The 25,323-nt window shown below is 52.4% G+C and overlaps 2 protein-coding genes across 2 annotated transcripts; one reads left to right on the top strand and one right to left on the bottom strand.

Annotated features, from left to right (window-relative positions):
• Positions 1-1,238: 1,238 nt before the first annotated feature.
• On the bottom strand, positions 1,239-11,704 carry MZF1 (myeloid zinc finger 1). The gene is made up of 6 exons (XM_043599988.1): positions 11,262-11,704; positions 9,529-9,965; positions 8,901-9,084; positions 8,122-8,192; positions 7,881-8,001; positions 1,239-3,742 (listed from the first exon to the last, which is right to left on the bottom strand). The coding sequence occupies exons 1-6, from the start codon at positions 11,296-11,298 to the stop codon at positions 2,310-2,312; spliced, it is 2,283 nt and encodes a 760-aa protein (XP_043455923.1). The 5' UTR covers positions 11,299-11,704; the 3' UTR covers positions 1,239-2,309.
• Positions 11,705-11,833: 129 nt separating this feature from the next.
• On the top strand, positions 11,834-18,806 carry LOC122494651 (tigger transposable element-derived protein 1-like). The gene is made up of 2 exons (XM_043599997.1): positions 11,834-13,542; positions 15,784-18,806. Exon 2 carries the CDS (start codon positions 15,902-15,904, stop codon positions 17,762-17,764), a length of 1,863 nt encoding a protein of 620 aa, XP_043455932.1. The 5' UTR covers positions 11,834-13,542; positions 15,784-15,901; the 3' UTR covers positions 17,765-18,806.
• Positions 18,807-25,323: the final 6,517 nt, after the last annotated feature.

Raw genomic sequence — 25,323 nt, 5'->3', positions numbered from 1 at the left:
TAAGAATAAATGGATGCATGCAGCATAGGGAGACTGTGCTTGGGAGTAAACAGTATAGGCTCAGGTACAGATGATCCAGGGACAGGCTGGTTGGGCACTGTTGTAGCTTCCCCAGATGCCAGTGCCTTAGGGGTTCCCCTCCTTGTCTTCCCCCTGTGGCTCTGGCTGAGTGAGGCCAGTGGTCATCCTGTCTAAGCCCTCAGCTCTGCTGACAGTATGGCAGCCGTTGGGTTCACAATCCGCAGCCTGGCTTGCAGAGGTGTCCCCAGCCAACTGTAGAAATAGCCTTTTGTGGGGTGGGGGGTGTTGGGGCTCTCACATCACTTTTCATGTTTGTTTCTTAGAGGACTGGTTCAGCAGGTTGGGTCTATGGACTTCTCATGACTTTGGGCATGGGGCCTTGGCCTGATGTCTGCATGCTTTTCGTGTGTGTTGTAATTTTTCTTGTGTGGAATTTCAAGTTGTTAAATAGTCATGTGTGCAGATTTCTCATCATGTTCTTCTTAAACCAAGATGATCAAAACATGAGAGCAGCCTTTTTCTCTTTGTTCCTGATTATAAAATTCACACAGGCTTTGAAAAAAATCCATGTCACAGGATTTATGAAGTTGTGGCAGTACCCCTCACCCTCAGAGCACTAGGTATCTCAGTGTTTGTGTGCCTTCCTTAATCTGACTCCCAGTGACTGCCCTCCTCCCCTCTGATTCATATATCCCAGATGAGAGTCCTTAGAGTTCCTTTTATAGTTGGAGAGGACAATGAGTGTTGGCATAGGGCCCAGGGGACTCCCCCCACCCCCAACTGTGTCACATGGGAGTGTACCTACATGGGGACCTGTTGACTCTGCCAGATGTAGATTCCACAGTGGCCCTAGTCCTGGTTGGGGCTGGGCCAGGGGGAGATGGGGAGAGGGGCAGAGTAGGAGAGGGAAGGGAGCAGGAAACACACCTTCTCTGGGATGGCTATTGGAAGCCTCTGGCCCAGGTGGCTTGTCTTCTTTCCCTGATTTCAGGACTCTAGTCTTGTAGCAGCAGAGGAAAGTCCAGGTGTATTTCTGGAAGAAACTTGGACATGAGCCTCAAGAAGTTGTTCCTGGGGGTGCCTGCATGGCTCATTGGGTTAGGTGTCCGACTCTTGAGTTTGGCTCAGGTCATCTCCTGGTTCATGAATTTGAAACCCTCAGAACAAGAGCAAGATGACGCCTGCCCAGAGTGGGGTTTAAGTCCCAAGCCAGATCGTGATGCATGAACATTCTTTATTTGGCACTGCTTTTCATTCTGTTTTTGGCGCCCAGTATACCCACCGTTTGGGGGGCAGGGGTGCTAGGTCAAGGGTCTACAATCAGATGGAGGGGGCAGATAACTAGGGCAAGAGGAAAAGTAGAGGGTTCCAGAGATGCCAACCCACAATCTGCAGGACATTGAACCCATAATGGCAGCAACTGTATTTTCATGTAAGCTGCTGCTGGCTGTGTTTCCTATGGCTTGCCACTGAGCACATTCCTCATAGAGACCATCCAGTGTGGGGGAGACTTTGGGGGTTGTGCACCTGGCCAGGGTTGGTGGAGACTGTGGCCCATGGAATGTGAATGATTACAAGAGGGCTGGGGAACTGGCCTGGGGCCAGTTGACTTCAATTTCCAGACTGGCTGGGGTTCTATCCTAAAGGGAACCTAACCTGAGCACCTGCTGGTAGTTAACATGCATGAAAGAATCTAGATTTCTAGATAAAACCTTCCAGCTTTTATGCCTAAGAAATGGCTTCCTTGGTTTAAAGTTTTACAAACATATCCCTAGCTCTGGCCTCCTGGACACCAGTTTGCTACTTCTGTTGCACCTGATGATCTTGGCTGGCTGGGGAAAACTGGGCCAGTCCTCACTTGGTAGTTGACCTGACCCAAGGTTGTTCAGGTTGAAGGCATCACAGACAAATAGTACAGTAGGCATGGTACAAGGCAGCACCCACAAGATGCTGTTAGGAGTCACCCCTGCAGGGGGCCATGGCTCTCACAGAGACTGCGTGGTTGCAGAAGTAGGAGATGGGTGGGGTGGATGGAGGGACCCGCCCAACTACTGGGGAGGCATTGAGTGGGTGGATACCAGACCCAGGTTCTGTCTATTGTTTATTGAGCACCTACTGGGGATCCAGGTCCTGGGTGGACCTGCCTGTACCTAAGCTTGATCACAGCCCTCACAACAACCCTGTGAGGTAAGTGTTCTGCGTGGGCGTGTGTGCACACGCACACACTCCTTCCCCCCAACAAAAGGCCAAAAGAGAGGGACGTAGAGGAAGGGTACCGTGAGCGCTGGTTACTCGGCACTGTGGATGCGCTGGTGCTGGATAAGCTTAGTGCTCTGGTGGAAGCGGCGGCCACAGTCCTGGCAGGCAAAGGGCTTCTCACGCCGGTGGGTACGCAGGTGCTGTGTGAGCGTGGGCCTCTGTCGGAATGCCTTGCCGCACTCCGGGCACACGTAGGGCCGCTCGCCTGTGTGGATGCGCCGGTGTTGTGTGAGATTGGCGTGCTGCCGGAAGCTCTGGCCGCAATCAGGACAGGCAAAGGGCCGCTCACCCGTGTGGATACGCTGGTGCTCGGTGAGCCGGGAAACCTGCGTGAAGCCCAGGCCACACTCACTACAGTGGTAGGGTTTCTCCCCGGTGTGCGTCCGCTGGTGGCGCGTGAGCTTCAGACGCTGGCTGAAGCGTTGGCCACACTCGGGGCAGGCAAAGGGTTTCTCGCCTGTGTGCACGCGCAGGTGCTGTGTGAGCGTGGGCCGCTGGCGGAACGCCTTGCCACACTCGGCGCAGGCGAAAGGCCGCTCGCCGGTGTGGATACGACGGTGTTGTGTAAGGTTGGAACGTTGTCGGAAGCTCTGGCCGCACTCGGCGCAGGCGAAGGGCCGCTCACCACTGTGTACTCGCCGGTGCTGCAGCAGCACTGAGCGGCGACCGAAGCGCTCACCACACTCCACGCAGCCAAAGGATTTGTCACCTGTGTGCACTGCCTGGTGTTCTAGTAGCACAGCGCGCCGCGCGAAGCTCTCGCGGCACTCGCTGCAGGGGAAAGGCCCTGGGGGCTCAGGCGCACCGGGAGGTGCAGCGGGTGCAGCACCAGGGCCGGGGGGGTCGCCGTGGATGCGCTGGTGCTGCAACAGGTTGGAGCGCTGTCGGAAGCTCTGGCCGCACTCAGCACAGTGGAAAGGCTGCTCGCCTGTGTGCACACGCCGGTGCTCCTCCAGGCGGGTGCTGCGCACGAAGCCCTGGCCGCAGTCGCTGCACACAAATGGCCGCTCCTCAGTGTGTGTGAGTTGATGGCGCAGAAGGTGCGAACTTCGGCTGAAGCTCCGGCCACACTCGTTGCACACGAATGGCCGCTCTCCCGTGTGTATTTTCTGGTGCCTCAGTAGGTTACTGCGTTGGCTGAACACCTTCCCGCACACGTCACAGTGGCCACCTCTCCCTGCCCCAGGGTCTGTGCTGGGCCGACCCCGGCCCCGGCCCCTGGGAGCACGCCAGCGGGCTGTGCCTAGCATAGGGCTCATAAGCTGGCAGGAACCCTCATTCGTGGGGTTCTGCTCACCTCCTGGGCCACTGGGGAGCAGGAGCGCACGTGAGAAGCCACTTTCACGGGAGGGTGACCGGAGTTGGTCCGTGAGGCCAACCATGCGGAGGTCCCAGGGGATATGGAGGTGGGGGCTCACAGTGCCTGGGCCAGCAGAGACACTTTCCATCTGGAGTGCAAACCCTGCATTGCACAAGGGGATCCAGTCATGCATGCCAAGAGAACTGTTCCCAACCCACTCCGGCCGGTGGGAAAGAGTGTGAACTAGAGGTGCCTGAAACTAGCCAGTGAGGCAGACAGAGGTAACAAGGGCAGGGGCAAGGACTCTATCTGTGTTTCCCAAAGGAGGTGACAAGGGCACAGAACCTTGCATGAGGAGGATGATTCAGAAGTTGGGGACATGCTTTCTAGGCCTGGCTTAAGTTTGCAAAAATCGCCTTTCTGGAAGGGCTCTAGGGCAAAAATGGGTCAGGTGGCCCTTGCACTAGGTGGTGATGGTTTCCACAAATACACAGAAGTGGGTGGGTCTGAGGGAGGTTGGAAGTGGAGCCAACAGGAAGGTAACTTGGAGGGGAGTGGGCCAGGCTGCACGACTTTGGTCCGATGTGCCTTGCCTGAGATGTGCATGGGACATCTGAGGGGCAGAGACTACATTGCAGCTGTGGAGTTCAGGAGTTGGGGCTCAGTCTGCAGGAAGTGTGACCATGGCAGCTGTGGCATATGCATGGCACACAGAGCCCTGGCCCTGTGTGTGATCAAATAAGAGTGGGTGTCTATGGAAAGAAGTAGCAGGTCCTAGCCACGCTGTGAGCACTCTAGCATTAGATGCTGTGCGAGGAAGGAGGTGTAAGCAAATGCAACTGAGAAGCAGGGGCTAGAAAAAGAGGAAGGCTGCAAGGAGACTAAGAGAATAGCAAGGATTTCAGTGGGTGACAGAAAATCCAGTAAGTTGTCAAAGAAAAGTCATAAATTACACTGTGTCAAAGGAAATCATTCATGCACAGCACTGATAACCTTAGAGCCAAAAAATGAATGACAGATTCTCCAGAAGCAAAAGGGTAATTAAGCTTCTAAGTAAAGAGCTCCAATTAATCAACAAAACCAATGACCTGACAAAACACGGGCAAAGGAGGTGAACAGGAAAGGAAATGTAACTAATACTAAATCCCATAATATATGCTCAATTCACTCCTGAGAAGAACACTGAATATTAGAGTTGCAGTCATCTCTCATTCTCACACCCTCCCTGGAGGGACCCAAGTGTTTGCATGCCTTGCTAGTAAGCGAAATGGGAAGCCAGTGTGGCAAAATACATTAAAATAGCAAATTTCTCACACTCTGATCAGCAATTTCACTTTTATGCACTTCAACAGTTGTGTTCCCCACTGTTCAAAATGACCTATATATGAGATTTTTCAGTTCACCACTGGAAATCCACACAAAGGAATGTAAGTAGGAGCTGCGATGGATAAACAAGTGTGTCCACAGTGAGCCACAGGGGGGCTTCATGCAGCTGTCCAGAGAGGAGGGCACCTGCTGCTGTGTGCTGAAGTGGGAAGATGCAGGAAAAATGTCAGGTGTGAAACATGGTGATTAGGCATTCACATGTATTTTAAAGAGAAACAAGTATGTATCTGAATCTGTGTTTGCTCTTTTATGCACAACATCTTTTTGGAAGAACACACAAGAAGATGGTACTGCTGGCTGTTGAGGGACAAGACTGTATAACAGGCAGGGGAGGGGCATTCCAGTGTACACTCCCTTGTGCCTTTTGAATTTTCTAACATGGGAATATATTAGCTATTTAAAATACTACGATGAAGGGGCGCCTGGGTGGCTCAGTCGGTTGAGCGTCCGACTTCGGCTCAGGTCATGATCTCGCGGTCCGTGAGTTCGAGCCCCGCGTCAGGCTCTGTGCTGACCGCTCAGAGCCTGGAGCCTGCTTCCAATTCTGCGTCTCCCTCTCTCTCTGACCCTCCCCCGTTCATGCTCTGTCTCTCTCTGTCTCAAAAATAAATAAACGTTAAAAAAAAAAAAATACTACGATGAATACACTGGCTGCACAGGAGCAGCCAGGAGTCCTGAATGGAGACCAAGGTAGCTGAAGGAATCAGTTATTTGAAGATGCGAACTGTGGTTGTCTACAGAGAGAGTGTGGATACAGAGAAGGAACCCGCCAAAGTGTCTTGAGGTGGTGGTGCCAGTGTGGATGGAGAAAGCTGAAAGACTGTGGGGTTCTGAACTGAGAGAGAAGCACGTCCAAGTTAGAGGTGGTGGTCAAACAAAGTACGAGGCCCAGCCTGGCCAGCCAGTTTAAGACTAAAACAGCAGATTAGGGATGTGCCAGATCCTACTCTCTCAGCTCCAACATGCAGAAATGACAACAGAACCTGAGAAAATATTTAAAAATGTTTTGGACAGCTCCAAAGGAAAGAAAGGACAGTTGGTGGGGCTTAGGAATCCAGAGCCTGCACAGTGAGCTCTGAAGCCCCTGTGACTTTAGTCCCCAGGTCTAAAGCCAGGCTCTGTCACGAAGCTGGGGGTTGAGGACATGGGCTGGGTTAGCTCAGTCCACCCACATACCTGACCAGGAAAAAGGTGCTTGCTTTTGGCTGGGCTCCAGAAGTATCTTCACTGAATGTCCTGGGGCCCAGATGATACTTCCACTTCAAGGTTATGAGTCTTTTCACCTAGCATGATGCTTAGGGCGGGGACAAATGAGAAGCTCCTACAGCTATGAAGGGCAGACTGTCAACAGTACAACCAGCTGGAGAATTCACACTTGAAGAAACTAAACTAGCTAAACAGCCTGGAAAGGACACTAAAGTATGTCTAAATCCTCAAAGGAGGAATCACCATCCATGAAACAAGGACATTATGGAAAAAGGATGAATTAGGATCCTTATTGACAAAAAACATAGCAAATGGAGACTTACAAGTAATAAAGGTATCTATTTTAACTTTGTTCTATCCTGAAATAACAGTAAAAACCACAACAAAATTTTTTGTTTTTTAACGCGTAAGATCCACAAAGGTGAGAGGAAAGGAAACAAACAAACCCCGTAACATTTTCTATTTCAGAAAGCTAAGGGGCAAATAGTAACTGTGTAGCAGATTGGAGAAAGTGCATATTAAACTAGTAGTAAAGAAAGTGGAAAAACAAACAACAACAACAACAACAACAACAACAACAAAACCAACCCCAAAAAACCCAAACCCTGTTTGACCCCAAAGAAGGCTTGAAAAGTTCAGGAGCTGGAGGTAGCAGGTAGCTCTGGCCATGGAGGTGAAGAGGCAGGGCCACCAAGCAGGATGGGGAGGCTCTTCAGCAGCAGCTGGGTTGGACTGCTGCAAGGAACAGACCTGGGATGTCTGAACAGAATTCTGAGCAAATAGTGGGCATTGCTGTAGCTCTGATTCCTGGATCTCTTCCCCCATCCTGGCAAAAGGCTGGGTTGAGGGTAGGAGACCATACTGAGGAAGCAATATAACCAAGAACCAGGTAACAGGCATACCAGAAACAAGGGAACAAAACAATGGAGAGAAAAAAAAAAAACGAGAGAAACTATTCGAGGTAGTTTCCCACAATTGAGTGATACGGATTTCAAATTGAAAGGGCTCACCAATGATGATGAAAAAGCTTTGAAACTAAATAAAAAGAATTCCTCAAGCAGCCAAACTAGTCTAATATAGAATGTTAGATCAGTGCGTTTTAGAGATGTAGCATGTCAAAACTTTTTATCTCCCATACCATAGTTCGCAGAAAGGTCCCCCAGAACAAGGGAGTAAACCAAGAAAAAGAAGAGGTCCAGGAAACAACAAGACGCAGGGAGACTGGATGATGGCAGACCAAGAGTGGTAAAGCTGAGGTGGACAGCAGAAGGCCTTTAGTCTCCTGCTCTGTCCTGCCCGGTCCTCAACCCGTGTCAAGGTCCCTCCTGCCCACTGTCTACTAACCTACTATCCTTGCCAGATCCAGACCCTCCCTCCTTGACTATCCAGACAGTGGGATGCAAACCCAGAATCCATCCAGGATGGGAGGGCTGGGAAAGGACGGAGGTGTGGGGAATACAGGCCCTGCTCTAAGGAGGTTTTACTATGGTGGGGAGCAGTAGCTGGAGGGAACATGAAGTTGGCTGAGGGCTTGACTTATGAGGACAGGAGATGCTGAAAGTTACATGCTGCAAGGGATGGTCCACGGAATGGAGAAGCTTGGAGATGCTGGAATGAGAGGGCCACCTGAGCAGGGCCAGGAGTGGGATGGGTTGATGTGCCGCTACCATGCAGAGGGCCTTGCCCCATCATGTCCCATCTCACTCACCTGGAGGAAAGATGCCCCCAGCTTCCTCCTGCCACAGGGCCCCAGGATGCTCCCTCCATGAAGGCCCCTCAAGCCCAGTTTCGCTGTGGGGAGAGGCCTGGTCCAGCACTATCTCACAATCCTGAAACCATAGTGGTCACTGTTCGTCTGTGCCCAGCTAGGTCCAGGGAGGGACCTATCTGACCCCCACCCACTGAGGCTCCCCAGACAGGGTGGGGAGCATGGTCTGTATGGGGCTCACCTGGGCCTCTTTAGGCAGGAGAGTGGAAGTGGCTTCCTGGGGATTGGCTAGAGGCCCAGAATCCAGAAGCTCTGTAGAGGAAGGTTGGGGTCAGGTGGCCCAAGGGTGTCCCCACCCCACTGCCCTCCTCAGTGGTATGCCAAATGCTGGAATCCAAGTTTGGAGCTGGACATGGCTGGGCATCTCTAAGGGCTCAGCCTGGGGGTGGCGTAAAGCAAAGCCCCCTTGAAGACCACAGGAGAAGTTACAGCAGGATGAGACAAGCTCAGGTCTGTGCTCTGTACCCCTGCATGAGTCCTGGGTAGGATGGCCAGTGAGGGTGGAGAGAAGCACTGCACTAGGGTCCACACAGGAATGATGGATGGTGTGGGAAGCCAACTTTGGCATCTGCCTGGAAGGAGTAAAATGGGGAGGGGTATGCCTTCCAGCACCCTGGGGTCCTCCCTCAGTCACACCAACCCATATTCAAGCCTGCTGCCTGCTGTCCAGAGAATTGCTATTATCTCCTAATGGATCCCCTTGGGGAGTGAATCCCACGTGCCTCACACACAGAACCCCAATAGCTTACTACTCCATGCTAGGGGAGAGCAGAGAAACATAGTTGTAACAGTCAGACTTGGCGTGTGAGGAGTAGTGATGGCCACTAGCTAGGCAGGTTGTGGGGGCTACTAGGGCATATGAACAGTTCCATCTAGCAGGGGACCTTTAGGCTGTTGAGGCCAGGCCCCTCTGGTCCACCCAATCAGGCCTTGGGCCATGCATACCTTGCGTGCCCTCACCTGGGTCCTCTGTAACCATGGGTTCCTCTTTCACCTGAAGGCCCAGCGGTGACTCGTGTGTGGCTTCAGATGGTGTCCTGGGTCCACGTTCTGGAGTCCGTGGCTTGGTTTGATGGAGGGGCTGGAAGTTGGAGGGTTCCATCTTCTCTGATAGCACCTCCTGACCCTGTACTTGGACTGTGACCTGGGGAGGTGCCCCCAAACATCAAGGACCCAGGCAGAGAGTTGGGTTTTGCACAAGCAGGGAGGTTTATGGGCAACCACCCCATCACAGGACTCCAGGGGTCCTGACCTACTCTGTTCTCCAAGGACCCACTTCCCTCCAGGACTGAGCCAGGAGTGAAGGGACCATCTGCAGTTGCTCTCCTGCTGCAGGCACCCAGGAATGCCCAGTGGTCTCCCTCTCTCCCCACTGTGCATCCCTTCCCATGTCCCTGACTCCAGGTGATGTAGGGATAGACCAATGAGGCTGGCCCTGGAAACGCGTCTATGGTCACACAAGGTCTGCTGCAAGTGACCACTTCTAAACCACAAGGAATAGGTGTCTGGCTAAGCATGGCACTCCCCAGGGTGGGGCAGAGCTGGATACTGTTCCAGCCTGGACCCTGGCTCAGGGCCACAGACTCACCCATCTTCGGGGCCCTCCTGGCTCCTGGCGAAGCCCCTCGACCAGGGCGGCTGCTTCTTCAGGGCTGCCTGGTCGCTGTCCCTCCACGCGGGCCTGGATCTCAGAGGGCAGTGCACCCAGGAACCGCTCTAGGACCAGGAGCTCCAGCATCTGCTCTTTGGAGTGAACCTCTGGCTGCAGCCACTGGCGGCATAGCTCCCGGAGCTGGGCCAGGGCCTCTTGGGGACCCACTGCCTCTTCATAGTGGAAGTGTCGAAAACGCTGGCGTGCAGTCTCTGGGCCCGGATCCCACAGGGCAGCGTCACCCTCCTCATCTGAGTCCTCCAGCTTCACCATGACAGGTCGCTCATCTTCCAAGGATGTGTGACCTGGGGAGCCTAGTGCTGCAGGCCTCATTGGAAAGACTGGGCTGGGGGCTCCAAGGACGGTGTCTTCCCCTGGGGGAGGAATAGGATGAGGCTGCTGGGAGGAGGACAAACAGCAAATGCTTACTAAGCACCTACTGTATGCTGTGGTGTTCCATATTCAGACCTGCACCGAGTGGAAGGCAGATAAGAAAACGGGCACAGAGAGATGGTCACAAGCCAGGCACCTGAGTCTCTGGTCTCTAGCTGGGACCTAGTCTCTGGTATTCCCTGCTCCAAACACAAGGTGCTTCTTAGGAATAGAAGGCATCCCCTTTCCTCTAAATCCTGTCCTTCTATGTGCACCACCTCATCCTTGCCCTGTGGCTGTCAGGTAAATGACATTTACAACACCCACTACCCTCCCCCCTCCCCCCCCCATTCAGCCTCCAACACCAGTCCATCACTGCACCACCCACACTCCCATCTAGTCTCTCAGACCATTCCCTTCTCAACTTGTTTCTACAGAGCAGCCTCCCTCCACCTCTACCCTCCCCCCGCCGCCCCCGGGGCAAAGTCAACTGTGTGGCCAAGCCTCCAGGCAGCATCCCCCCCCCTCCCAATTCAGCCCCATTCTGAACCAGCCGAACTTATTATCACACCACGTAATGCCCCATCATCTCTTCAGTTTCCTGATTTAGGCAGGGTTAGGAGGTGATGGGGGAGCTCCAGGGGGCCCACAAAGGCCCCAAGACCACTGGACCGGGTGCCTGCAAGCAAGGTTGGAGATTCTGATCTGGCCTATTTGCTACATAACCTTGGCAAGTTTCTGTGAACCTCAGTTTCCCCATCCTTACCGATCCCCTGTAAGTGGGGGCGCTCCCCCCTCCCTGCCATTGCTGCTCCTTTTGCAGCTGGTGTTAATGTGCAGGCTTTGTGAAGAAATCTGAGTTTATTACGTGAGTAAGAATCGATTTCCAGGGTCGCCTGATCCCGTGAGTCAAATTCCATTCCTGAAGGTTCCAGGTCAACCCAAAACCCTGGGAAAAGGTTGGACCATTTTTAAGCCGGCCAGCCCCTGCGAAGGTTTCTGCACTACATTTACCAGAAATCTTGGAGGGCAACTTCCACTTGGGAGAGCGCCCTCTTCCCACTCCCAGGGTTGGTCTAGTGCCGCCAGGGCAACCGGGAAGGGGGGGCGGGGCTCCGAGAGCTTGTCGCTGTGGCATTTCAGTGATAGATGAGCGTCGCCGACAGCACCGGGCTCACCGAGAGGGAGTGCTTAGGTCCCTGTTCCGCACTCCCGCAGGGTAGCCGCAATCCAAGAGTTCCCGGTCGCCGCCCGGGTCCCCGCCCAAGCCTTCCTCTTTGAGAGGTCCCCGCCCTCACCTCCACGCTCAGCGGGCCGCTCCGCGCTCCTAAGCATGCGCAATCGCCGGCTTCCCCCTCCCCGGACGGACTAGGTCTCCCAGAATGCTCCGCGCATTCAGCCCGAGTGCCACCTGGCTCTTCCCCCACCCTCGCCTCGTTTTCCACCCTCCTCCCCTGTTCCCCGGTGTAGCATTCGCAACGATCAGATCACACGCCCGGCCGCCTCTTCCGCGCTCCCCGCCTCAGATCCAGGCGTCCATGCCCCGTCGACGTGCGTAAGCTTCTCTGGGGGCTTCGAACAGCAGCACCGCCTTCCCAACCGCGCATGCCCCCCACCACGTTTTCCTCAATTCTTTACGGGTGTTCCTGGGATTAGCAGGGTTCTGCACCAATCACCGTCCTCGCTAGGGCGCCGGCAACCTACGTCCCCATGGCAACCTTCTGCCTCGAAAGGGGCACCTCCTTCATCGCCCGCCCGGACGGCAGATTCGGAGAGGCTTGGCCGCGTGTTTTCTGGGAAGTGTAGTTGGCTGAGACCTCCGTGCGCGTACGCGCAGCCAGACGACGTCCCATTGTGTACGTGGCGGGCCCGGGCGTTTCCATGGTAACCGGATGGGCTGACTAGTAGGTCTCCAGCTCAACCCAGGGGAGCCGCTGGCCGTCTGAGAGGCGATGGGGGACGTGGGGTAAGGGCTTGGGGAGCGGGCCGGAGCAGAGAAACCGAGCGAGACAGTAAGGAAAGACAGACGCGAAGACTTCCGGGCAGGGAGAGACCCAAAGCCTATGAGGGCCCACTCGGGGGCAGAGAGATTCAAGGAGAGACCGTGAAAGTAATTGAACAGATACAGAGACCGAGACACCGGTAGGAAAGAAAGTCAACGGGGAAGTATTTCTCCTTTCAGAGACCTAGAGAATGTGATAAGAAGCCAGAGGATCAGAGAGTCAGGGCCAGGTAGACAGGAGTGTCAGTAAAGTTAGCAAGAGGGAGGGAGATCAAGAAGGGGTGGATATGAAAGGTGAGACAAAGTGGGAGAGTGAGAATAGATTCACAAAGACAAGAAGTGCAGATATTGAGATTCAAGAGACAGATAAGGAATACAGACATACAGAGGCAAGAGAAGAGGAAGGGACAGAAATTAGAGATGGATTGAGAGTTTTCAAAGACCTAGAGAAGGGTGACGGACGGCAAGTAGAGACAGTTGGAGGGAGACTTGTTAGGGAAACTTATCCAAAAATTGACAATAGGACAAAAAAGGATGACTGGGGACCCTCTCTGCGTTTCCTAGCATTGTCTACCAAGCCCACTTCAGTTTATCTGATTCCCTATAAGAAGTAACTCTTCAGAGGCCAGATTGCAAATGCTTGGCGTTAAGAGTTGTATCAACCTTACAACACTGAGACACCCAGGCCTGCTGGCTTGTAGGGCACCAATTCGACTTTGGGCTTTTATTTCAGTGTTCCTTATTTCTTTCTTTTCTATTAAAGAATTTTCTTTTTTAATGTTTATTTTTGAGAGACAGAGTGAGACAGTGCCAGCTGGGGAGGAGCAGAGACAGGAGACACAGAATCCAAAGCAGGCTCCAGGCTCTGAGCAAGCGTTCAGCACAGAGCCAGGCGCCGGCCTTGAACCCACAAAGTAAGATCATGACCTGAGCTGAAGTCAGACACTTAACCGACTGAGCCACCCAGTCACCCCTCAGTGTCCTTTATTTCTTTTACCCTTTCTGTTCTTTCTCATCTTCCCGGAACCACCTATGTCATCCTGCTAGTTCCCTCCATGAGGTAAATAACTGTTTTCCATGTACTCCTTGAGTTTATTTTTAACTTAAAAAAAAAAAAAAAAAGGATTTGACAGTCTGAGCGGAATTAATTCTCCAGGATGGGGAACAAACTGGGAGAAAGAGGTGACAAAGCTAGGAATGGAAGGAGATAGGGAGGATAATGGAAAGAAAGCAGGCGGCGGGAAGAATTCGAGAGAAATTAAACAGAAAGCAAGTCAGCTTTGGGTAGAGACAGCCAACGGCGCCCCCGCCTGGGCTCTGCGCGCAGCATCCTCGTCGTCGAACTACATTTCCCGGCTGGCCTGCGAGCGCGGGGCGCAGGGCCTAGAGCGCCGTCGGGGGCTGGCCCCGCGCGGACTAGTCCAATCTCGATAGTCGCCGGCAATCTTCCGCCTCCGCCGACAACATGGAGGCTGAGCTCGGCCGCCCCTGGAAGAGGCGCTGTAAGGCAGGAGATGGGGAAGAGCCGCAGCCCCAGCCGCCCAGCTGAAGCAGCCGGCCCGCGTCGCGGTCCGGAGGTGAGGGCAGTCAGCCGCGCGGGGGCCCGGGCTCCGGTGGCGGGGGCTTGGGCACCGTTTCTCTCGCTCCGAAACGGCGAGAAGGAAGAGAGGCCGCTGCGCGCGCAGGCCGGGACAAGCGCGAATGGGCCAATCGAAGATTCCGGCGGTCCCGAGGCTTTGTGGGAAATGTAGTCTCAAGGGGACGAGCCCTTGGCTCCACCGAGACTTTGGGCAGCGAGCCTCCACCGGCGGCGGGTTTGGAGGCTTTCTCACGAGGGTGGGTGGGAGGGAGGAAGGGAGGGAATGAATGAATGAGCATGTGGGTGAATTAATTTAAAATTGTGGGTGAGCAGAGGAAGGCATGGATGTTGAAAGAACAATGGCGCAGCGCGTGAGTGGTTCAGTAAGCAAGAGGAGCCTTTCTCATGTCCACCTACATTTCCCTGCCTCCCAGGCATGGGGGACCTGTGGCATGTGCCACCTTATTTTAAGCCATGTGTAGTCCATGGATCCTTGAAGGTATCGATACCATAGCCACGGCGGAAACAAACCTGCCAGTCATTTGTCCCTTGTATTTCGCACGCACCACACACACACACACACACACACACACACATATACATATATATACACACATATCTATCTATCTATCTTTCTATCTATCTATCTATCTATATCTATATCTATGTATCTATATGTGTGTGTGTGTATACTCTTTGATCCAGTGCTACTTTCACATGATTCAAAATGCAAAACGGACAAGGTGAAAAGCATGCCTTCCACCGCTGTACTTAATTTAATAATTTCATCAGCTAGCGACTACTGGATTCACTATTCTTGGGTCTGAGGACACAAGGGAGAGCTCAGCCAACACAGCTCCTGCCTTAAGGCAGCGTGTGACAGATACATAATAAAATGTAGGTGGAGAGGGCCTCTTTGATTAGGTTACATTTGAGCAGAGATCTGTAGGAGAGGGAACAAGCTATGCAGATAAGGGAAGTGCCCAGGCCCTGCATGGGCTGAAGGAAACAGGAGCAAAGGCCCTGAGTCAGGAGCACCCTTAGTCTGCCCCAAGGATGTGGGCAGGAGTGAGCAAAATAAAAGAAGAGGCTCTAAGACACTTGAAGAATCTGGTGAGGATTGTGGCTTTTACTCAGAGCTGGGAGGGCTTGAACAGAGGGGAGATAGGATCTTAGTTCTTATTGGATCTTTGTGGCTGCTGTGTGGAGAACCACCATCCTCTTCTGTTCTCAGGTGCTCCATAGTTTGTGGCATAAATTAGGTTGGTTCTCTTCTGTGTTAGTTTCCTATGATTGCTGTAACATATTACTGAAAAATGAGTGGTTTAAAACAACACAGATGTATTATCTTAAAGTCTTGGAGGTCAGAAATCTGAAATGTTTCTCAGTGGGCTAAAATCAAGGTATCAGCAGGGCTGGTTCCTTTTTTTTTGTTGTTTAATATTTGTTTATTTTTGAGAGAGAGAGCATGAGCGGAGGAGGAGCAGAGAGAGAGGGAGATACAGAATCTGAAACAGGCTCCAGGCTCTGAGCTGTCAGCACAGAGCCTGACACGGGGCTCCAACTCACAAACTGTGAGATCATGACCTGAGCTGAAGCTGGATGCTCAACCGACTGAGCCACTCAGGCGCCCCTGGTTCCTTCTGTATCCTCTATGCTTCAGTGGTTGCATTGCCTTTTTCTGAGTGAAATCTTTTGCCTTCTCTGATTACATTTAGGGCCCATTCGGATAACCCAGGATAATCTTCCCATCTCAAGATTATTAACTTAATTATACCCACAATGTCCCTTTTTCCAGGTAAGGTAATTTATTCATAGGGATTAGGACGTGAATGTCTTTAGGAACCATTATTCAGCAACCCACACTGATGTTTGAAGCATGAAAAGGGTGAGAAGCATGGAAGTGGGTACCTCATTTGCTCATTAGTGTCTGGGAGGTAGGCCAGGGTTTCTAGACTATCTTGTTGCAAGAGGTTTGCTAGGGGAAGAGAGCAGAGTCTCCTAGCAGACATCTCTTGATCTCATAAGCTAAAACTAAGTGACATGCTCCTTTAGATGCAAAAGATACTTGGAAGTGAGTGTGCAGTGTTTTTAGCAGTACGGAAAGAAGGGACTGGGCATGCCTCTGAGGCAGTGGTCAGCAGAGCTGGGTGCTCTGTGTCAGAGCATGGAAAGGCCAGCTGGTGGTTGGGACTTCCATATGCTTACACATTAATGCCTATGTGTCCTTGTCTTACAGGCAGAAGTAGGTGTGTCAGGAGAGGCCAAGACACTGCCCTTGTGGGCACACTGGTAGCTACTGTGGAAACTGGCAGTGCGGAGAGGCTTCATCAAGGTGCGTGGCTCAGGGAGGCGGAATGAAGACAACTTCCCGCCTGCGGGTGTCGGGGAAGGCACCCCTTGGTGGGATTGGCCTCCGCCACAGTGCCAAGCGGGACCGAAAGTCCATCACCCTGCATATGAAGTTAGAGGTGCTTCGGAGGTTTGAGGAAGGTGAGAAGTTGACTCAGATTTCCCGGGCCTTGGGGCTGGCCACCTCTACCGTCGCCTCAATCCGTGTCAACAAGGACAAGATCCGGGCCAATTCCCAGGCAGCCACACCTGTCAGTGCCACACAGCTGACCCGCTGCCGGGGTGTGGTGATGGGCCATATGGAACGCTTGCTGAGCCTATGGATTGAGGAGCAAAAGCGGCAGAACCTGCCCATCAGCACACTGCTCATCCAGGACAAGGCACGACGGCTCTTTGTGCAGCTGCAGCATGAGCAGGGCAGTGGCACTCAGGCTGAGACCTTCGGGGCCAGTAACGGCTGGTTTGCCCGATTCAAGGCTCGCAACAATGTGCTTTTGACAGATGAGCCAGCTGTGGCTGACACCCAGGCTGCTGCCCACTATCCCCCAGTGCTGCGCACCATTCTGGAGGAGGGCTGTTACTCACCACACCAAGTTTTCAACGTGGATGAGACAGGCCTGTTCTGGAAGCGGCTGCCAGAGCGCATGTTGCTGGCACTGGAGGGGGCAGCCGGGCCTGGCCTCAAGGCCTCTAAAGACCACTTGACCCTGCTGCTTGGTGGCAACGCAGCTGGTGACTTTAAACTGAAGCCTCTGCTAGTGTACCCCTCGGAGAATCCACGTGCCCTCAAGGGCTGCTCCAAGGCCAGCCTTCCTGTGGTCTGGCGCTCCAACCGCAATGACTGGCTGACACCCAGCATCTTCCAGGAGTGGTTTACTGGCTGCTTCTGTCCTGCTGTAGAGAGCTACTGTGCCAGCCATGGCCTCCCACACCGTGCCCTATTGCTCCTGGATGGTGCACCCTGCCACCCTGCTCACCTGGGTGGCCTCTCAGCCCACGTGAGGGTTGAGTTCCTGCCCAAGAACACATCGGCCCTGATCCAGCCCATGAACCAGGGTGTCATTGCCACATTCAAGGCCTATTACCTGCGCCGCACGCTCAGCCAGCTGGTCCAGGAGACGACTGGTGAAGACCGACCCTCTGTGCAGGAGTTCTGGCGCAGCTATACTGTCGTGACTGCTGTGGACAATATAGCTGAAGCCTGGGCAGAGCTGCAGCCTGCCACCATGAACAGCGCCTGGAGGAAGCTCTGGCCTGAGTGTGTCCCTGCTGGCACCCCTGAGCCTGACACTGTGCCTCAGCTCCGCCGCAGCATTGTGGCACTAGCTCGGCATGTGGGCCTTGGAGATGCAGCTGAGGCTGATGTTGCCAGTCTGCTGCAGGCCCATGGGGAGCCCCCACCCCACAGCATCCCCCAGGATGCAAAGGATGGGGACATGAGTGGTTCTGGGCTGCCCTGGGAGACAGGGAATGGCCTGGTCTCTAGAAAACAAGAGCCAGATTTCACAGAGGCTGTGGTGGGTGCAGGCACTGAGGAAGCTGGTGTGGGTGCTCTGAGCCCTGAGCATCTCGCCCAGGCTCTGTCTCACTTTGCTGCTGGTTTACAGGTCCTTATAGAGAATGATCCAAACCGGGAGCGCAGCCTGCGGGTCTCCCGGGGTGTCCACTGTGCCCTTGCTCGCCTCCGGGAGCTACACCGGGAAAGGAGGCGACAGTCTCGGGCAGCTGCATCCTCAGGAGGCCCTGTGGCGGTGGCAGCAAGGGAGTCGGCAGGAAGCCTGCCATTGCTCCAAGTGGGTCCCATAGAGGGTGGGCAAGTGGCTAAGGGCACAGGTCCTGAAGGTCAGACCTCTGGCTGTCCTATATGATTTGGGGCTTGGACTTGACCTCACATGAGTTCTGTCTAATGGTGTTTTGTTTCTGGAGGTCAGATACTGCTGCTTCTTCCCCATGGTTCTCATATCTCATGCTCTGTGGTCTTTGTATAGTGACCCACGACTCTAGGCTTGGGGAACAGAAGGGTGGTGTCTTCTGATTGGCAGATGAGATGCAGGGCCCAGGAGTGCTCACCCATGACAGAGATACACCCTGTAGTATGGTAGTTGCCCTGCACAGTCTGCCAGGGTGGTTTTCCTTGTGAGGGGCCAGAACTGAGACCAGCCTCTTCCATTTTCCAAACCTGACCTCTCCCTGCACCATTGTTACCCTTCCTAGCCAACTTTAGATGAAGGTTTCCTGCTCTCGGCATGTCCTTTCTCACTTTCCATGCCATCCTTACCTCTTCTGGCTTCCACGGCCTCTGTCGTCTCAGTGCCAGGGCACTTTGGCTCACTGTGACTGTTGATACCGGGGATCACTTGCTTGGTTTGGAAATGTTTTCTTCTCTGAATTTCTGTGGCATGGTGTCTTGGTTTCCCTCCAGCCTCTGAGCTTTTTGTGATTCTGACAGTCTCCTAGTTCTGGTGCTCTTTGGAAAATACCGTCCACTCCTAAGAGCTCAGTGGTCACCTCAGAGTTAGCTCCCAGTGCATTGGTTATAGCCTAGCCTCTCAGATGTTAGACCCAAAGCTCTAATTCTGATGGACACTGCCCCACCTCCTGACAGTCTTGTTGTCTCCCTTCATTACAGTTTGTTTTCCTGTTCCCCCAAACTGTAATCACAGGCATCATGGGGTGTCCATCTGATTGCCGAAACACCGCTTGGGGCAGCAAACCACAGTCAGTCAGCAAGGGAAGGTGTTCTTGTGCTCTAGCTGGATGAGCCACAGGTGGTGGGACAGGGATGTCTGGGCTCCTGGACTCCTTTCAACACAGGTATCTGCATATGTCTGCATACATGCGCACACACACGCGCGCATGCACACACACACACGTGCCAAGAAATAAAGATGGGAGAAAGGATTCTTGCTACCTCTGTCTCAGCTAACATTGCATTGTTGGGCTTGCTGTGAACTCATCACATGGGTCGGGACCAGTGGCTTGAAGGATCAGCCTTACTGGAAGAAAGGTGAGATGAGGTCCCTTGCTTGCTTTCCTGGGGAGAATGGTAAGGGGGATGAGAAGGAGAAGGGAAGCTTTTCTTAGGATTCTGGTGGCAGACTGGATTGGTTGCACAATGTATGAGCACTTATAATGTGCTAGGTGTGGATTCCAGGGTGAGTGAGACTGACTTCGGGAGCTGCCAGTCCAGAGGTTGTTACATTCTATGTGACAAGGCTATGACAGGTCACTCAGGAGGGACCCCACCAAGCTGGGGACATGGGCATGATAGGGTAGGCTTTCTGGGGAAGTGGTGTCTCAGTCTTCATCTTCAGGGACCTCGTTGACAATCAGGAAACCCATCATTTCAAAATGCCACGTTACAGAAGGGCTTGACAGACACAGCCCAGTGTGGTAGGGTGGTTTGTAAGGGCCTAAGGAATGGAAGGAAGGAATATCCTCAACGGAGGCTGAATGTGGTGCAGCAGCTGAAGGAGGCAGGTGACCAGGCAGGAGTCGTTGAGGCCAAAGCCCAGTGGGTGGAAGATGTAGTTGCATGAGCAGCCACTGGAGATCTTGCAGACATTGCATAGCGGAGACTAGGCATGCGTGTGCCCGTCTGGCTCCAGGGCTCGTTTGTTCAGAGCCGGGGACAGCGCCTGGCCCTCAACAAATGAGTGGAGAGCCCTGGATTCGTTCAACTAGCAACCTTTAGCAGGTCCCTGAACATTTCCGGGGGGCCCTGGTGGTGCGACAGGGAAGCCCCGTGTCTCCTGTGAAATGCACTGTCTGCAACTCTACAGGTTGGATCTCTGACGCGTTGGGGACTACGTTTCCTAGAGAACCTAGCCGACAGAGGCGGCCTCCTACGCCTTTCAACTCCGGCAGCGGGCCGTTGCCATAGACCTGCAGGAGCAACACACCCGTGTCCCTCACCTCTTGGCCTGCTTGCGTGGGTTGTCGAGTAGAGTTGGGGAGTGTTGGGGTGATACAAGGCGCTGGAAGCAGTCAGTAGAGGGCCCGGAAGCTCCCGGTTCTTGTCCCCAGGGTGGTTGGTCATTGTTCAAGCGCGGTGGGACTGGTCCGTGTGGCTGCTTGGGGCGGTGAGTCCTGGCGCAATCCGGCCAGGAGTGTCGGAAAGGCCTGAGGTAGGGTGCGCAGCCAGTGGGGGACAGCAGGGGAGGTGGTGCAGAGAAGCACCACCCGTTTCCCTGGGAGCCCAGCTAGTCCTCCGGGAGAGGCGGCTCAGGGGCCCCTTGGCCCTAGAGTCTTGTGTGTGAGGGTCCTGGCCCGGAAGTGGTTCCGGGCTGAGGTCAGCTCTCGCCACCCTTCGCGGTTCCATCAGCCGGTTGGCGCTGTTATCCTACACGAGCCAATTTTCTGGGCTTCCCTCGGGTGCTTCCTTTTTAGATTCACACCCAACCTGCACCCTCAAAACTTCTCACTTCCTCTGGGGAGTCTCTGGATTTCCTCAGTCCAGACCTGAGTTCCTTTTTGCTCCCACTACTTGTGTGTTCATCTGTGAGAGTGATGGGGAGGGGTGCTCCCCGCACATGGCGATTAAAATCCAGACCCTTATACTGCCAAACTCTCTGTAGGATCGCCCTGGCCACATGGCTCTTGCCTGTGCTGATCCTGCTGGCCAGAATGTTCTCTAGCCACCGCCTCTGGGCACCTGGTGGTTAGGTGGGTGTGCGGGGGGGGGGGGGGGGGGGGGGCGGGGGGTGGTGGTGGTGGTGGTGGTGGTGGAGGATGGAGCTTCCCCAGTCTGGGAACCCTGACCAACCCATATAACAACATGTGCTGGCACTGAAATTATGTGTTAAAGTTGCAATGGTAACAAATGGTCGTTGCCAAAAAAATTGAGACCGTGTGTAGAGATTTATGAAAGAAAAAGTGGACTCCTCCTCCAGTTACTTTCCCCAGATTTGCTTGCTGGGAGTTTGTTTTTCAGGACCTGTTTCTGAACATTTATTATATAACAGTAGCTTCTGCATACATGCACACACACATACACCTCAGAATTTTGTTGCTTTAAAATATGTTAACATTAGTGCGATCACATTGTGTGAGGACCACCACAGATTAGTTTCTCGTTGAATGTCGTAGAGTGGACATCTCTACTTGACATTTGTTGATCTTGGCTAATTGGTATGAGCTGAGCCTCTCGGGCTCTGTAGGAATCTGCCATGGGGGAAAGGAAGGCCTTCCAACGTAGGTGTCAGCTGTTGCTATCCCTGCACCTGACCCATGCTGGCTGCCCTGCAATTGTTTTTAGTTTCCATCTTTCTCTTCTAGTCTGTCCTCTATGATGAAGTTTTGGGGTGATGGCGGGGGGGGGGGGGGTTCGTGGGGTCAGAGCCAATGACCAAGAAAGGATTCTTGAGGATGTCTCTGGTGCAAAAAGATGATTTTATTAAAGCATGGGGACAGGACCTGTGGGCAGGAAGAGCTACACTGAGGTTGTGACAGGTAACTCACAACCTCACAGGGAGGGGGTCAGGGATAGAGTATGTCTTTAAGGAATTTTGGAAACAAGGTTTCCAGGACCTTGAGGGGCTAGCTGTTGCTAGGGAAACACCATTTATCACCGTTTAATAAAGCCTCAGTGACGAGACTCTTTAGATGCATATCGGGGAACCATAAGCTTGGAGTATGATTGCCAGCATATATCTTGAAGCAGTTGAAATAAAGGAAGTTGACTTATAGGATCCTTGAGGTTGGGATAATGTGAAGCCAAGGTTCTCTTTTGCTCCCAGCAAAGTGTCATCCTTGAGGTAGCTGAACTCCTAGAGGGAGGTCACTCTGCCGGTCTCAAGGACCTGTCAATGGGCTATAGGCAGTAAGGGAATTTAATTTTTCATTTGCCTTAGTTTCCCACATCACCATGGCAAGCACTTAAGCCCCTTTCCTTTGTTCTTGGGCAGCCAGGAGTGTCCCCAGCCCAGGAATATTACACATATTCCACCTGGGGGCAGGGGGCAGTATGCCAGCCTGTATTTTGCCCTTAGCTTGCCCTATGTGCCCCCATCACCCTGCATCACTCTTCCTAGTGTCTGGAAGATTGTATCCTTCACTTGCTCTGACCCTCCCTGGGCACAGACCCTCTGCTAGTTCCCACCAGCACTTCTGCTTGGCTGTTGGTGGAGTTCTCTCAGTTCACTGAGATATGGCATATCCATGCCCTCTATCTCCAGGAACAACTCTTGTACCTTTACCTAGCCTGATATGAGCTACTGTAAACTCCCCCTGCAGGGGTGGGTTCACTCTTCTCTTGACCAGATTCCCAGTGCCAGGTGTTCTCTTGAAGGCACAGATGGGGAAGTTCAGGCTGGAGATATCCCCTACCAGGTTGCCAGCTAGCCAGACTTAGGGACAGTTTCTGCAACAGGAAGTGACCTTGAAGGTATGGGTGGCTGGAAGGGCGTGCATGGTCTGTGGCCCTGATTGGGTGGGCATTTGTCCCAGGAAGACAATGTGTGGCCTGAGTGAGTGCAGGTGAGACCAGCTTCCCAAGGTCTTGCCATGGCAGTAGACCCAGCACCCCTCAGTCAAGAAGAGCTTGTGGTCATCAAGAGGGAGGATGATGAGGCCATCTCATGGGATCCTGAACCTCTCTCTAACCCTCAGCCCTCCACCCTGCTGTCCAGGCTTTGTAGGGACCCCTGACAGTGCTTCTGCAGCTTCTGCTATGAAGAGGCAGCAGGGCCCTGAGAGGCCCTGGCCAGGCTATGAGACCTTTGCTGCTGGTGAATGAGGCCTGAGTCACACTCCAAGGAGCAAATGATGGAGCTGTTAGTGCTGGAGCAGTTCTTGGGTGTGTTGCCACCTGACACCCAGGTCTGGGTGGAGTCCCAGTGCCCTGAGAGTGCTGAGGAGGCTGCGGTGCTGGTGGAGAGCCTTGCTCAGATGATGCAGGAAACTGGTGAGCCACAGGGGCTCAGGGGCCTGGTTGGGAGGCCCAGGGGCTGGGGAATGCAGAAGGGGACACAACCTACCACCCTGACCCAGTGTTCTTATCGCTGGGAAGAAGACTCAAAAGCTGTAACATGTTTGGAGCATTTTGTAGCCTGTGAGCCTCCCAGAGACGTGAGCTTGACATTGGTATGACATTTCACCCTCTCAGGGTGCACCAGGCCTCCTTTCTCTTCCTTCTTTCCTTACCCAAAATGTCACTGGATGCATGCCATGTTCCAGGCATCTAAGTCAATCAAGGAAGGAAACAAGCAAGGTTTCTGCCCTATTGGAACTTGGTCTGTTTAGAGAGTTGGATGGTGAGACCACCAGTCATAATTAGGGTATCCTGTTTTCTCTGGAGGGGGTGGGGCACGAGGAGGTGAACAGAGATTGGCCTTGCCAGGGATGGCTTTGCAGTTCATGCCATGTGACATCTTCACTTTGGGCAACATGTGTCTGTATGCCTGTGGGGAGGGGATAATCATGAAACCGTCTGGAGAGATGGTTGATAGGATGCCATCATTCATCCTGGCATTTGTTCACTCATTTGCTCACAGATACCTATGCAGTGTCTTTTGTCTTCTTGATCCTCCATATCAAGAGGTCGCAAACCTAGTGATGAAAAACAAAAACAGGTTTACTAAGTTATAATTTGCATACAAAAAAAGTATACAGTCCCTGGGTTTAGTATATTTGCAAGATTATATAACCATTACCATTGCCTCATACCATAATTTAAACATCTCAGAGAAACTGTGCCCATGAGGAGTCACTCCCCATTTTACTCCTAATGCCTTGGCAAACACTAATATTTGTGTCTCTATGGATTTGCTTATTCTGGACATTTCATTAAAGGGAATCATATGATATGTAGCTTTTTATGACTTGCCTCATTCATTGTAATGTTTTCAGTGTACATTTATGTTGTGGCATGTAATTATCTCATTTTTATGGTTAAATAATATCTACTATGAGTATATCACATTTTGTTTATTCATTTATCTATTAATGGACATTTGGGATGTTTGTGCCTTTTGGCTATTATGTATAATGATGCTGTGAATGTATGTCTATGTGTTTTTATGTGGACAAATGTTTTCTTGGTTATATACCTGGGGGTGGAATGACGGGTGAGGCTGTTTGACCTTTTGAGGAATGCTAACATAGCACTCGTTTTAACAGAGAGGATTTTAATGCAAATAATTTAACCTAGGTATTGAAGGAAGAGAAAAGTATAGAAAAAATAAGGTGTCATGGCTGTAGGGACTGCAGGGAATAGTACCCTCCTACAGATGTAGGAACAATGGGAAGAGATTGGAATTGAGACAATTAGAAACTGAAAAGAGGGCCAGTGCTGGGTGGTGCTGGGCTCTTTGAAGGGGACATGATGAAACTAGTTCTGTACATGCTGGAAAGGCTGCAAACTGGATTCACTTACTGTTAAGGAAAACCTTGATAATGCAGGTTTTCACCTAGGCATGAATGTGAGGTGCAGGCGAGACATTTTGGATGAATGTGTCTGTAGTTTTTGTGGGGTGTTTGCTTGTGGTACTGTGCTCTTTTCTAAGCCTGTTGCTGGTGTTTTGAGGCGGGCTGTCTCCTGACTGTTTGCCTCCTCGTTAGAGGTCTCTTAGTTCCAGTTCCAAGCTTCTCACTGAATAGATGCTTAGGTGATTACACACTATAAAAAGAGATTTTGCAGGGCACCTGGCTGGCTCAGTCAGAAGAGCATGTGACTCTTGATCTTGGGGTCATGAGTTTGAGCCCCACATTGGGTATAGAGATTACTAAGAAAAAAAACTTAAAAAGAAGAAAGATTTTGCATCATAACATTATGGATGTTGGAATAGCAGCCTAGTAGTAGGTCACTAAATGGACTCAGGCCTGGTACTCATGTGGATCTTGTGGGATGTGCATGGTTACATCCATTCATCCTTGAAATAACACAGTTTCAGGTTTGCCATAGTTCACATTTACATGAAGACTCCTGCCTTTGCTCCATGCCCTTACCTGGTCTCGGCCTATTGCTGGCCCCTCCAATGCCCCCACGTGAGAGAGGGTAGAGGGGCTGGCCCTTGCTTTCTCTGGGTGGCCTTGGAGATGATTGTTGTGATGCTGTCAGGGATTCCAGAAGCCAAATGTCTCAAACTATTTCCTTGGCTGTCAATGTCAAGGTATGTGTGTGGGTCCCCAAGACCACTTTTAGTCTTAATGATATGCTGGAAGGAGTCTCAGAATTCAACAAGGCTGTTATACTCGTGATTATAGTTTATTATAGCGAAAAGATACATATTAAACTCAGCAATGGAAAAAGGTGCATAGTCTGGGAGCTAGTGGGCATAAGTTTCCACATGACCTTTCCCAGGGTAGTCATGTGGACAATGCTTAATTCTCACAGCGATGATATGTGACAGTGTAGCAGCCAGGGATGCTTACCTGAGTTGTGGCATCCAGGGTTTTTATTGAGGGTTCAGTTACATAGGTATGGAGT

This window comes from Prionailurus bengalensis, chromosome E2 (assembly GCF_016509475.1).
Source record: "Prionailurus bengalensis isolate Pbe53 chromosome E2, Fcat_Pben_1.1_paternal_pri, whole genome shotgun sequence".
Classification (NCBI taxonomy): Eukaryota; Metazoa; Chordata; class Mammalia; order Carnivora; family Felidae; genus Prionailurus; species Prionailurus bengalensis.
The sequence above is the reverse complement of the archived record's forward strand: the minus strand, read 5'-3'. Positions and strand labels throughout refer to the sequence as shown.